At 69.7% G+C, this 12,186-nt stretch overlaps 2 protein-coding genes across 2 annotated transcripts; both read right to left on the reverse strand.

The window, feature by feature from the left end:
* Nucleotides 1–6: 6 nt before the first annotated feature.
* SRPK3 (SRSF protein kinase 3) lies at nt 7–6,991 on the reverse strand. The gene is made up of 17 exons (XM_072848932.1): nt 6,930–6,991; nt 6,147–6,265; nt 4,911–4,968; nt 4,381–4,499; nt 4,182–4,290; nt 4,014–4,101; nt 3,838–3,925; nt 3,596–3,702; nt 2,811–2,970; nt 2,532–2,707; nt 2,285–2,420; nt 1,596–1,866; nt 1,210–1,306; nt 918–1,025; nt 766–835; nt 515–604; nt 7–242 (listed from the first exon to the last, which is right to left on the reverse strand). The coding sequence occupies exons 1-17, from the start codon at nt 6,989–6,991 to the stop codon at nt 58–60; spliced, it is 2,043 nt and encodes a 680-aa protein (XP_072705033.1). The 3' UTR covers nt 7–57.
* Nucleotides 6,992–7,003: 12 nt separating this feature from the next.
* OTUD5 (OTU deubiquitinase 5) lies at nt 7,004–12,032 on the reverse strand. Its single transcript, XM_072848938.1, is given in 10 exon segments — nt 7,004–7,233; nt 7,621–7,734; nt 8,140–8,168; nt 8,170–8,339; nt 8,481–8,666; nt 9,371–9,519; nt 10,282–10,438; nt 10,891–10,955; nt 11,099–11,189; nt 11,637–12,032. Coding segments are annotated over 10 exon segments (1,206 nt in total). The 5' UTR covers nt 11,763–12,032; the 3' UTR covers nt 7,004–7,114.
* Nucleotides 12,033–12,186: the final 154 nt, after the last annotated feature.

Below are 12,186 nucleotides of genomic sequence, written 5' to 3' on the forward strand. Positions count from 1 at the left end.
CCGGCCGTGACACACCTTTATTCACACTCACGCTCGCAGGGTGGGGCAGGGGCGGAGCTAGGGGCGGAGCCAGGGGTGGCGCAGGCACTGGGCGGCAGTGGCGCGGCGGGCGGGCTCGAAGGCCAGCATGGGCCGCAGGAAGCGGGCGAAGGCGGCGGCCGCCCCCCGGGGCCACTCGTACTTCTCCTGCAGCACGGCCCGCAGCCCCCAGGGCCGCAGGTGGCGGATGTGCCGCAGCTCCCCTGCAGGGCGGGGGGGCGGGGCGTGACCACCATGCGGGGACACGCCCACCATGCTGGGACACCCACCCCCCACAGCCCAGGCCCCTCCTGGCCCCCCTCTATCTTGTGGCCACACCCCCTCAGCTATATAGCTCCACCCCCAGGCCCATAGCCCCACCCCACTCTTTATCCCTCCCCACCCCCAGCCTGCAGAGCCCCGCCCCTTTTCACACCATTTGGCCCCGCCCCTAACCCTTACCCCCCCAGCCCCTTGTCCCGGCCCCGCCCCTCACCGCGGCGGTTGAAGAACTCCCGGGAGTAGCGCCCCAGCGCCACGTGCCGTGGGATCTCCCCCAGCAGCTCGATCACGTGGGCGATGTGGTCTGTGGGGGGTGGAGCCTGTCAGGCCACGCCCCTCATTAGCCCCACCCAGTTTCTTCTGGCCCCACTTCCTCCACCATCGACTCCACCCCTTCTCCACCCACCACCCCATCCATCCACCTTGGTCTGCTGAAGCCCCGCCCCTCCCCGAGGCCCCGCCTACCCTCATCCCGGCTGTAGTCCTCCCCCGAGTGGGGCTCGAACAGGTAGTCGCCGGTGGCCAGCTCGAAGGCCTGGGGGCAAGGCGGGGCAGTGAGGGGCCGTGGGGCCCCGTGGGCCCGCCGTGGGGCCGGCCATGGGGCAGGGGCGCCTCACCATGCAGGCGGTGCTCCAGATGTCGGCGGGGGGCCCGTAGCCCGCCCCCAGCAGCACCTCCAGGGCCCGGTACTGCCGTGTCTGGATGTCCTCCGTGAAGTGCCGGTGCTGCGCGGGGGCCGGCGCGTCACCCCCTGCCCGGGGAGGGGGCACCCCCAAACCCTCACACCGCCCCCAACCCCGCCCCCGCCTGACCCAAAGCTGCTGCAAGACACCCCAACCCTCCCAAACCAACCCAGGGCGCCCCCCCCCCCCCCCCGTCCCTGCCCCGTCCCCCCAGTGGCCCCCTCACCACCCAGCAGCCGTTGCCCAGGTCGGCGATCTTGACACGCAGTCGGGGGGCACAGTGGGGGTCCAGGGGGTTCTCCTGCCCCGGCAGCACCCCCCACCTGTGTGACAGCGATGGGGACATCAGCGGGGCACCCCAAACCCCCCGCCCACCACAGCCCCCAAAACCACCCCAGCACCCCCCATTGCCCGCCAGCCCCCCGCCTTCCAACCCACCCCCAGGGCCCCCGCTATCCCCCTCCACCCCCAACCTCCCCCGCAACCCCAACTGCCCCCCAATTCCACCCTCGACCCCCACTTGCCCGCCAATACCACTCAGGACCCCCACCACCCCTCACTCCCCCCCCAACCCCAATTGCCCCCAAAACTCCCCCCATCCACCAACCCCACCTGCCCCCAACATCCCCCAGGGCCCCCTGCTGACCGAGGGGGGCGGGGGGCCCCCCCGAGCCCCCCGAGATGAGGGAGCTGGAGGTGGGGGTGAAGAGGGAATCAGAGGCAGAGCTGGGGCTGGGGGGGCGCCGGGGGGGGCCCCCCCCCGAGGTGGAGGAGCCCCCCGAGAGCCCGTCGCTGGAGCCGCCCGCTGGCAGGGTGTGCACCCCTGAGGAGGAGGCGCCGCTGGGGGGGCTGCCCCCTTCATCGGGGTCCAGGGGGGGTGTCTCTGTGGGAGAGAGGAGACCCTGAGACCCCCAAATCGTGGGAGCCCCCTGAAAGGGAGCGAGGGGTCCCCATGTCGACACCCCAACTCCTCCCCCCCGAACCCCAACACTCCCAGGTTTCCCTCCCACTCTCCCAGCACCCCCTACACCACCCTCTGGGGCCTGAAACCCAGTGGGACCCCCTCAGCCCTCATGGACCCCCCAAAACCAGCTCTCAGAGACCCAAACCCCCCCAAGGGACCCCCAAAATCATTCTCTGGGGCTCCTGCCCCTCCCCAGGACTCCCACACCCGCCCTAGGGACCCCAATCCACCTCACAGCCACCCCAGAGGCAGCTGAATCCTCCCCGGGGACCCCCATTATCCTCTCCCCGTGCCTCAGGAGACCCTGGGGTCCCAGGACCCCCCCCCCAGCACTGACCAGCATCATCGGGGGCCCCCGGTGACCCCCCGGGCTCCCGCAGGTGCTCCAGGTCCTGCAGGCGCTGGGCCAAGAGGCGGCTCTGGCGCCGCCGCCGCCGCCGCTGCCGCCGTCGCTGGGCGCGGGAGAGCCGCTCCTGCCGCCGTGGAGCAGGGGAAGGCCGCTCGCACGAGGGAGCGCCTCGCACGAGGGGCGGGGGTGCAAAGCGCCATGCGGGGGGCACGAGGAGCCATGCGGGGTCACGCACCCGCGGGAGGAGCCGTGCGGGGGCGCAGGCGCGTGCGAGGAGACGCGCGAAGTCACGCAGGCGGGTGAGGAGGCGGGTGAGGAGGCACACGAAGTCACGCAGGTGTGTGAGGAGGCGTGCGAGAAGGAGCCGCCTCCCCGAGACACTCACGGGGACGTCCTGGGGCGCGGAGCTCACTGCGCAGAGAAAAGGGGGCAGAGGGGGAATCAGATGAAGCCCCCCCGGGGGTCCCAGGCGTCCGGGTCCCCCCTCAGCACGGCGCCGGGTGTCCTGGGGTACCTGCGCTCTGGGGGGCACCCCCTCTCCGGGCCCAGCGCACGGCCTCGGCCGCCAGCTGCCGCACGAAGGGCTCCCCGACCCGCAGCAGCACGTTCTCGGGTTTGATGTCCGTGTGGATGATCTTGCACTTGGTGTGCAGGTAGTCCAGCCCCTCCAGCACCTGCACCCCAACGAGGGGGAGCACCCCCAAATCAGGGGGGGCACCCTGAGACTCGGGGCGGGGGGGCAGCAACCTCTCCCTCACGCTGTCCCCGAGGCCTGCTGGCACCCACTGCAGGGGAACGGGGGGCGGATATTGGGGGCCTGGGGGAGGATCTGGGGGTCTCTAGGGAGAACACTTGGGGTCCCTATGGGGATATTTGGGGTCCCAAGTGGATATTGGGGTAGTGTAAATTTAGGGGGACTCTAGAGAGAATGCTTGGAGGCCCTGTGGGCACACAGAGCGTCCCAGAAAGGATACTGGGGGACCTAGGGAGGATGTTTGGGGTCACCATGTGGATCTGGGGGAGCCCACAGGGACACTGGGAGGCTGGGGGAATTTGGGGGGGCTCTAAGGGGGACATATGGGGTCCCCATGGGGATGTGGGGTCACCCCCAGGGACGCTGGGGGCTCTAGAGGGAACACTTGAGGTTCGCATGGGGATGCGGGTGGTGGCAACGGGATATGGGGGGATTAGGAAGGCTTTGGGCAGGACGTTCGGGGTCCCACAGGGATCTTGAGGGTCCCAGGTGGCGGCCTGGGGGTCTCCCCAGGGAGCTGGGGGGACGCAGGGGCCCCCCCTCACCTGCCGCACGATGCTCTTGACGCAGGGCAGGGGCAGTCCCTGGTAGTTGGACTTGATGATCCAGCGCAGGAGCTGGTGGCCCAGCACCTCCAGCACCATGCACACGTCTGGGGGGGTCAAGGAGCGCCCGGATGCCTGGGACCCCCCATGGGGCGGGGGACACGGCCCCCCCCCCCCCCCACAGGACCCCCCCCCCAGGGAGGAGAGGGGGTCCCCAGATGCCTGGGTCGCCGTAAGGATACGGACGCCGTTAACCCCCGAGATCTTGAAGTCGTCGATGAGCTGCACGATGTTCTCCCGCTTGGGGTCACTGGGGTCCGAGTCGCGGACCTGGGGGGGCACAGAGGGAGTTACGGGGGGTTGGAGGGGCAGGGGGGAGTCCGGGGGTCCCCGGTTTGGGGGGGCAGGGCACACTGACGCATTTCAGCAACTTGATCTCATCCAGGGCCGTCTCGGTGTACTGGGGCGCGCTCTTCACCACCTTCAGCGCCACGAACCGCTTCCGCCTGCGGAGAGGACCCAGGAGTCCGAGGAGGCCCCCCCAAACCGCACCCCCCACGGGGGTCCCAGGGGTCCGGGCACTCACCGGATGTCCCAGCACAGCCAGACGGTGGAGAAGTGCCCCCAGCCCAGCTTACGCACCACGTGGTAGCGCCCGTTGAAGAGGTCCCCGATCCGCACGGGGTAATACCCACCTGGGGGAGGCACGGGGGCAGTCTGGCACCCTGGTGCCTGGGTACCTCCCCCCCATCCCCCCGTGGACCCAGGCGTCTGGGCACCCCCACCTTTGCAGTAGTCCCGGGGGTCCTCCTGTTCCCCTTCGTCAGAGCCCAGCAGCCCCTCCGACAGCAGCGGCAGGGGAAGGGGGACCTCTGGCGACACATCCTCGGGGGGGCTGGGGGTCCTGGCGGGGGGAGAGCCGTGCTGGGAACCCAGGCGCCCGGGCTCCCCACACCCCTCAGTCCCAGGGGACCCAGGTGTCTGCCCTCCCCCATAGCTCATCCCCTCAGGGGTCTCCCCCATGCTGCGGGGGCCCACAGGGAGAAATGGGGAGAGATGGTCCCAAGGGAGTGCCAGGAGGTCTCAGAAGCCAGAGTGTGGGGGGGCTGCGAGGCATGCTGGGACATCACCCCCCCCAAAATAGAAATGACCTCATGGCCCCAGGCACCACGGGGTTAAAAATAGCCCTAGCAGGGGGAGGGGTGGCCCTGGGAATTCCCCCCCCCCCCCAGGAAAAGGGGCTCTGCTTGTCTCCCCCAGGGACGCTCCTGGGGAGATCGTGACCCCGCTGCCCCCTTTGTGTCCCCCCCCTCACCGTGGGGGTGGTTTCCATTTTTTGTCCTTTTTGCGTTTTTTCTTTCTCCTGCCTGGATCTGGGGGGGGTGGGGTGGGCAGGGGGGTCCCCTGCACCACAGGCACCTCCCCTGCTCCCCCCTGGCAGACCCCGCAGGGATCCCCTATTCTCCCCCAGCCCCAAGCCCCCTTCTCCCATCAGAATCCCCAGGGCCGGGAACTGCCTGTTTCTCCTAAGAAGCCCCCGGGAATCCCTCAGCCCCCCGCCCCGGGACCTCCCGGCCCAGGAACCACCTGTTTCTTCCCAGAAATTCCCTCGGAACCCCTCAAAACCCACTCCCCGGACGCCCCCCACCCTCCCCGGTGCCGCCATCCCTACTTTGCCCTCAGAAAAACCCTTGAAACGCCTCAAACCCCTTCCCCGGGCACTCTATGTCCCTCCCCGGTCCGCAGTCCCGCCGGGTTTCCTCACGAACTCCCTTCGGGACCCCCAACGGCCCCCCTGGTCCCGGGACCCCTGTTTTCCCTCACGATCCCCCTCAGTACGCCCCCCAGCCCCCAACTTTCCCCTCACAAACCGCTCCGGGACCCCTCAAAACCCTTCCCGCCCCGGGAACCACCTGTTTCTCCTCAGAAACCGCCTTAAAACCCGCTCTGGGACCACCGCCAGCCCCCCGGTCGCGGGACCCCAGTTTTCCCTCACGATCCCCCTCAAAACGCCCCCAAGGACACTCAACGCCCCCCAGCCCCGGGACCACCACTTTCCTCTCACAAAACCCCCGGGACGCCCCCCTTCCCCTCGGACCCCCCGTAGAGCCCGGGGCAGAGACCACCCGCTTTTCCCTCACAGCCCCCGGCGCCGCCGCTTTTCCCCGCAAACAGCGGCTCCCTCACCGGTCCTCGCGCCCGCCGCCACCGCCGCCGCCCCCCCGCGCAGCTCCATGCCGCGCGCGCCCCCTCTGCGCATGCGCCGCCCCCCCTACGCGCGGAGGAGGGGCGGGAAACCCCCGCGGCCGCCGACGGGCCAACGGGAAGCCCCGCCCAGGCCCCGCCCCGCCCCTTGCCCCGCCCCCGTCGTCATGGAGACGGGGCCGCGCAGGCCCCAGCGCTCGCCAGTATCCCCGCCAAACCCCGCGCTATCGCCCTGACGGGGCGAGCAGGGCAACCGTCCACCGCCCCTCGTCAGCAGCTGCGGCCCCGCCGCGCTGGAAGCCCCAAACCCCGCTTTTAGCCCCAAAACGAGCAGCCAAAGACACACCCCCGCCCTTCCCAGGCCGCAGCTGGGCCTTGGCCCGGACCCGACGCGGACCCCCGCCGCCGCCGCTCTCCTCCGCCGCGCGCCGGAAATGACGCCTCCCCCCGTGCCCCTCCCCACCGCTGATTGGCCCCCGCCACGCGCAACCATGACAACAGCGAGAGCACACCTCCCCGGGGGGGGCGGGGGTAAAATGGTGGTGGGCGCCCACCAAAAGGACCCAGGGACTCCCAGGCAGCTCTGCCCCCCCACCCGACTGACTTGGCACCCCAAAACTGCCCCCAAGACGAACAGGCAGCAGTCCCCCCCAGGAAGAGAGGCCCCCAAAACGGCCCTGGAAGGAGGCAGCACCTCCCCACACAGAACACAGTCGTCGTCGCCCCCCCCCCCCCCAAGGGCCTGGGGACCCCAGGCTGCCCAGGGAAAGGAGGAGGGACGGTGAGCCCCCCCATGAAGAGACGGGGCCAGGGGGCTGCTGGGCATCAGTTTAATAACAGGGCGCAGGGGGGTGTTTGGGGGAGGAGGGGTGTCAGGGGGCAGCACCCCCAGCCCCACCCCACACCCTCCCCCACCCTGCGGTGCTGGGGGGTGGGAGGGGCAGGATGCCCCAGGAGGGGGGGGGGGCGGAGAGGGGAACCCCCCCCTCCCCAAACAGCAAAATCCCACCAAGAAAGAAGGGGAGACCCTACAAAAAATAGGAGCCCCCCCACCCTCCCCCCAATTCCCCAGTCCCCCTCTTCCTTCCAGCTGTAATTAGGGGGGCGTCTTCTCCCCCTCCAAAATAGCCGAGGTTTGTCCCGCGGCGTCCAGCGCTGTGTCCCCTCCTCCCCGGTCAGGAGGCGTCCCATGAAAGCAGGGAGGGGGTTCCCCAAATAAAACGCCCCCAGCCTGGGCCGCCATGCACCTAGAGGTCCCTGGGGGGGCCGGGGGGGGCGGCGGGGGGGGCCAGGGCGCAGTCCGGGGGTTCAATATCAACTCTTGTCGGCAGCGGGGTCTCTGTGGCGGGAGGTCTTCATGGTCTCCAGGTACTCCTGCTGCGAGACGGCCAGCACCGATGCCAAGATCTCGTCATCCTCCCAATCGTTCAGGCCTGGGGGGCCCCAAAAATTGCGGGGGAAGGTTGGATTTTAAGGGGGGGTGTGCATGACTCTGCAGATCCCCCCAGCATCACCCCAGAAGAGACAGCAACGAGCCCCAATGGGGGGGGCGGCGCTTGGCTACCCCCCAAGTGAAGGTTCTGGGGCTCCCCCCAAATTAGAGATTTTGTGTCATGTCACCCCCCCAACTGCAGCAAAAGGGGACAGATCCCCCAAGGGAGAGCCTTTCCCCCAAACCCAGAGTGCTGCCAAGCTGAAAACCACAACCTGACATCCCCAAACCCAGGATTTCCCCCTAAACTGAGACATACCCCTCCCAACACCCCAAAAATGACTCCCCTAAATCTCCCCCGACCCCACCCCCAGCCCCCCTCGCTCACCGAAGGCGGTGGGGGACATCTGCTGCATGATGGCACGGCACTCCAGCGCGGGGTACAGGGACACCAGCGGGGGGGTGGCCCGGCCTCCACCTGCCCCCAGCTGGCTGCTGGTCCCTGGGGGGGCAGGCACGTCGCAGGGGGGCCAGGCACACCAGCCCTGAGGGCCCCCAGCAGCCCCCCTCCCCCCATCCCAACCAGCACCCTCCTAAGCCCATTTGCCCCTCCCCCCCCAGTAGCCAATCTGGGGCTCCCAGCACCCTGTAACTCCCAGTTTGGGGCCCCATAACCCTCCCCAGTACCCAGGTGGGGCTCCCTCAGCCCCCAGTTGAAAACCCCGTTAATACCAGTTTGGGGCTCCTCACACCCCCCCACCCCGCACCCCATTTGGACCCTCCAGCACCCCATAACAAACAGTTTGGGGCCCTCAACTCTCTTTAACACTTAGGTGTCCCCCCCAGCCCCTCGTAGTACCCAGTTTGAGTCCCCCAGCACCCCCTAAGCACCCCCGGGGATACCCACCTGGGGCACAGGGCGAGGGGGGCTTGCCGGGTGGGGGCGCCAGGCGAGGGGGGCTTGGGGCCGGGCGCCTCGGGGTGCAGGCCGGGGTGCTCAGGCGAGGGGGCGGCGCTGCGGGGCCGCGGCGAGCGCCCGCTCCACTCCTCCAGGCCGCTGGCCGCCGCCGCCGTCGCCGAGCTGCACGTGGCGCTGGCCTTGCGGGGCTGCGGGGGCACGGGGAGGCGCGTCACCCCTCTCCCGGCCAGCACCGTCCCCGGGCAGGCAGCCAGGGAGGAACACCGGGGTGCGGGGGGACAGGGATGGGGACAGCAGGACCCCTTCGAGGGGTCGCAGGGCACCCCCACCTGCCGGGCCTGCTTCTCCTGGTCGCGCAGCCACTGGAGGTAGGACTCGCGGGCCACCTGCTCCTCGATGGCCTCGTTGGTGGCCTCCCAGTCGGTCGCCCGCTTCTTGTCCTCCAGCATCTGCTGCTCGATCCAGGACTCCTCCGAGGTCTTGATGGCACTCTTCATCAGGGACTGCTCTGCCAGCTGGGGGCGGGGCCAAGCTCGGACACGCCCATCCCGAAAGCCACGCCCCCATAGGAAGGCTCCACCCCCCCAGCATACAGCTCCCCAAACAAGCAGCTAGCAGGGGTGGGGCATGATAGGCCACACCCCTGCACAAAGGCCACACCTCTAGGACACAGCCCCCTGGATTGCCATGGGGGTGGGGCCACGCTTGGACACACCTCCACGAAGAAGCCATACCCCACTGCAGGCTCCACCCCCTGTGGAAGGCCACGCCCTCCCCAGAAGGCTCCTCCCCCAATGGGCACAGCTCTGCTCTAGAATGGGCCTGTGGGCAGGGGGCGGGGCAATACTTAGACTGCCCCACATCTAGACCACGGCCCCGATGCATAGGGCACCTGGAGGTGGGGCCACACTCAGACACACCCCCAAACCACACCCTCATAGGCAGGCTCCACCCCCAGAGAAGGCACCACCCCTAAACCAGGGCTCCCAGCTGGGGGTGGAGCCACACTTAGACACACCCCCTCAGAAAGAGGACTGTTGGGGGCAGGGCTATGCATGGCCACACCCCTTCTGTGGCCCCACCCACATGGGGAGGCCAGGGAGGGCCCCAGGACCTGCAGGCCCCCTCCCCCCCAGACCCCCTGGATGGAACGAGGGCATCCCCGCCCCACAGCAACGGGGGTCCCAGGCCCCCCAGCCCCCCCCCCAGCCCCACTGACCCCCGGCTTGAAGGAGGGCAGCCCCAGCCCCACGCCGATGGTGGCCTTGTTGGGGTTGACGACGGAGTTGTAGTGGATGTTGCGGTGGTAGCTGACCCGGATGGGCTCGTCCTCGTTGTGCTGGATCCCGTGGAAGGTGTTGATGGGCTCTGCGGGCACCCCGTCAGCACGGCAGCACCCCCGCCACCCCAGTGGCACCCCCCTACAGCACCCGGGGACCTGCGGGGACCCCCCCGAGCTGCCCCACAGGTATGTGGGGGGGTCCCTCAACAGCATCTGGGGACCCCCCAACAGCACCCAGGGACACACAAAGACCCCCTGGCCACCCCAGTGGCATGTGGGGACCCCTCCAAAAGCACCCAGGGACTCGCGGGGACCCCCCAGCCACCGCACAGGTACATGGGGACCCCCCCAACAGCACCCAGGGACGTGCAGAGAGCCCCCCAGCCACCCCACAGGTACATGGGAACCCCCACAACAAAAGCCGGGGACATGCAGGTACCCCCCCAGCCACCCGGAGACCCTCCAGCAGCACCCTAGGGACCCCACAGCCACCCAGGAGCACCCACATCAGCACCCTCGGGGGCCCACAGGGACCCCAGAGCCCCTTACAGCATCTTATGGACCCCACGGACTCTCCCCACAGCACCTTGGGGTTCCCAGAGACACCACAGGAAACCCACGTCATCACCCTGGGGGTCCCTTGTTGACCCCAGAGATCCCTAAAGCACCCTGGGGACTCCGGAGCGCCATTGGGATCTCCGTGGGCACCACAGAGACCATCCCCCCCCAGCACCCTGGGGAACCCCAGAAAACCCCAAGGACCCCCCACAGCACCCACATCAGCACCCTGGGAACCGCCTTGGCGACCCCCTCCCCGCTGTCCCCAGGGCCCCGTGGGGTGGACGCACCAGTGCCGTACTGGTAGACCTCGACGGGGCGGTTGTACATCTCGGCCATGGCCTGCATCTCGATGTGGTTCCCGTGGCACGTGCTCTTGCGTTTGCGGTTGATGTAAGTGGTAAAATCCTCCGTCACATAGTTAGAGAAGTAGTCGGCGTTCTTCATCTGGGGACGAGGGGACGTTGGGGACATCAGGGCAGCCCCAGGGCGGTGAGGGATGGGGGGCGGGGGATGAGGGGGGGAGCATGGGAACACCACAGGACTGCAGGGCTGTCCCAGGGACACCGAGGACATTGAGTGGGGGAGCCCCACGGACACTGGGGGAGCCCTGGGGACGTTGGGGACCTCAGGAAACACCAGAAGACATTGAGGGGGGTGGGGGGATAGCAGCCCAGTGCTCCCCAGTGCGCCGGGCACCCTCCCAGTCTGCCCCAGTGCCTCTGAGTACATCCCAGTGCCTCCGAACATATCCTAGTGCTCCCCGATCTCCTTCCAATCCCCATCCAGTGGCTCCCAGCACATCCTCACACCCCATAGAATCCTCAAGTCCCCTCCCATCACCCCCCTGTGTACCCCAGTGCCCTGCAGTCCACTCCCAGTGCCCCCCAGCATCTCACCAGATAATCCATGCAATGCTTGCGCACCACCTCGTGCATGTCCTGGTCTCCGTACACCTGGTCAGCTGGCAGCACCCACACAGGGGGACAGAAAGGGACAGCAACGGGGGTGTCAGCCCCCCTGCACGGACGCCTGGGAGCCCCGTGCTGGAGGACAGTAGTGGAGGGGACGGGGGATGGGGACGGGGGATGGGGGCACGGGGCTCACCCACGGCCCGGAAGAGGCAGGCACCATCCTCCTTCATGCGTTTGATGATGAAGCCTTTCTTCTCCCGCAGCGCCTTCTCGAACCGGTGCTCCTGCTGGAGACACAGCCGGGCTTGGCGCCGGCACCTGCACACTCGGGGGGGGAGGGTCCCCTGGGGGGCGAGGGTCCCCCAGGAAGACACGTGACGGGGACCCGACCCCTGCGCCACGTAAGGACGAGTGCGATGAGCACATGGATCCCCGTGTGATATGGGGTACGCACACGTTAGGGGAGCGTGGGGACAAGACGGGGGTTCCCTGGGGGGACACGCGATGGGGAGAAGCACCTCACATGACACGCGCAGCTGGGGGGGGGTGAAAACACGGGGACACCCGGGGGGTAAGCCCCCCGGGCACTCAGGTCCCCCTAGTCGCGATGTCTCTCCTGTCCCGGTGTCCCTCCAGTCCCAGCCCCCCGGTCCCGGTGTCCCCCGGTCTCGCCACCTCCCCCCAGGGCCCCCTCACTCCTGCTGCCTCCAGCCCCCCGCCGGCGCCCGCACCTGCTCGGCCGTGGCCGGGTCCATCTCCACCCGCCCGGCCTCGTACTCGTCCTCGCTGTTGTAGCCGCCTCCCGCCTCGTCGGGGCCGGGGCTGCCGCCGGGGCCCAGCCCCAGCCCCAGCCCCATCCCGCCGGGGCCGCCGCAGCCGGGGCCGCCGCCGCCGCCGCTGGGCCCGGCTCCTCCGCGCCGCCGCCGCTTGCTGTGTCCGGGGCCGCCTCCGCCGCCGCCGCCGCCGGGCCCGCGGGGCTCGGGCAGACCCAGTGCCGCCGCCTCGAGCCCCAGCAGAGACCCGGGGCCGTCCCCCGCGCCAGGGCCACCGCCGCCGGGACCGCCGGGGCCGGCGGGGGGGTGCGAGCCGGCGGCCGGCAGCCCGGCCCAGCCCCGCAGCGGCGGCGGCGGCGAAGCCCTGGGCCGCGCCCCCCCGCCGCCGCCGGGGCCGCCGGGCTCGCCCACGCCGCCGGGGCCGCGCTCGGGGCCGGCGTCCGCGCCGCGCTCGGGGCCGGCGTCCGGGCCCGAGTCGGTGTCGCCGTCGGGCGCCGGCACCGGCTTC

Source organism: Ciconia boyciana, chromosome 34, assembly GCF_034638445.1.
Source record: "Ciconia boyciana chromosome 34, ASM3463844v1, whole genome shotgun sequence".
Taxonomy (NCBI): Eukaryota; Metazoa; Chordata; class Aves; order Ciconiiformes; family Ciconiidae; genus Ciconia; species Ciconia boyciana.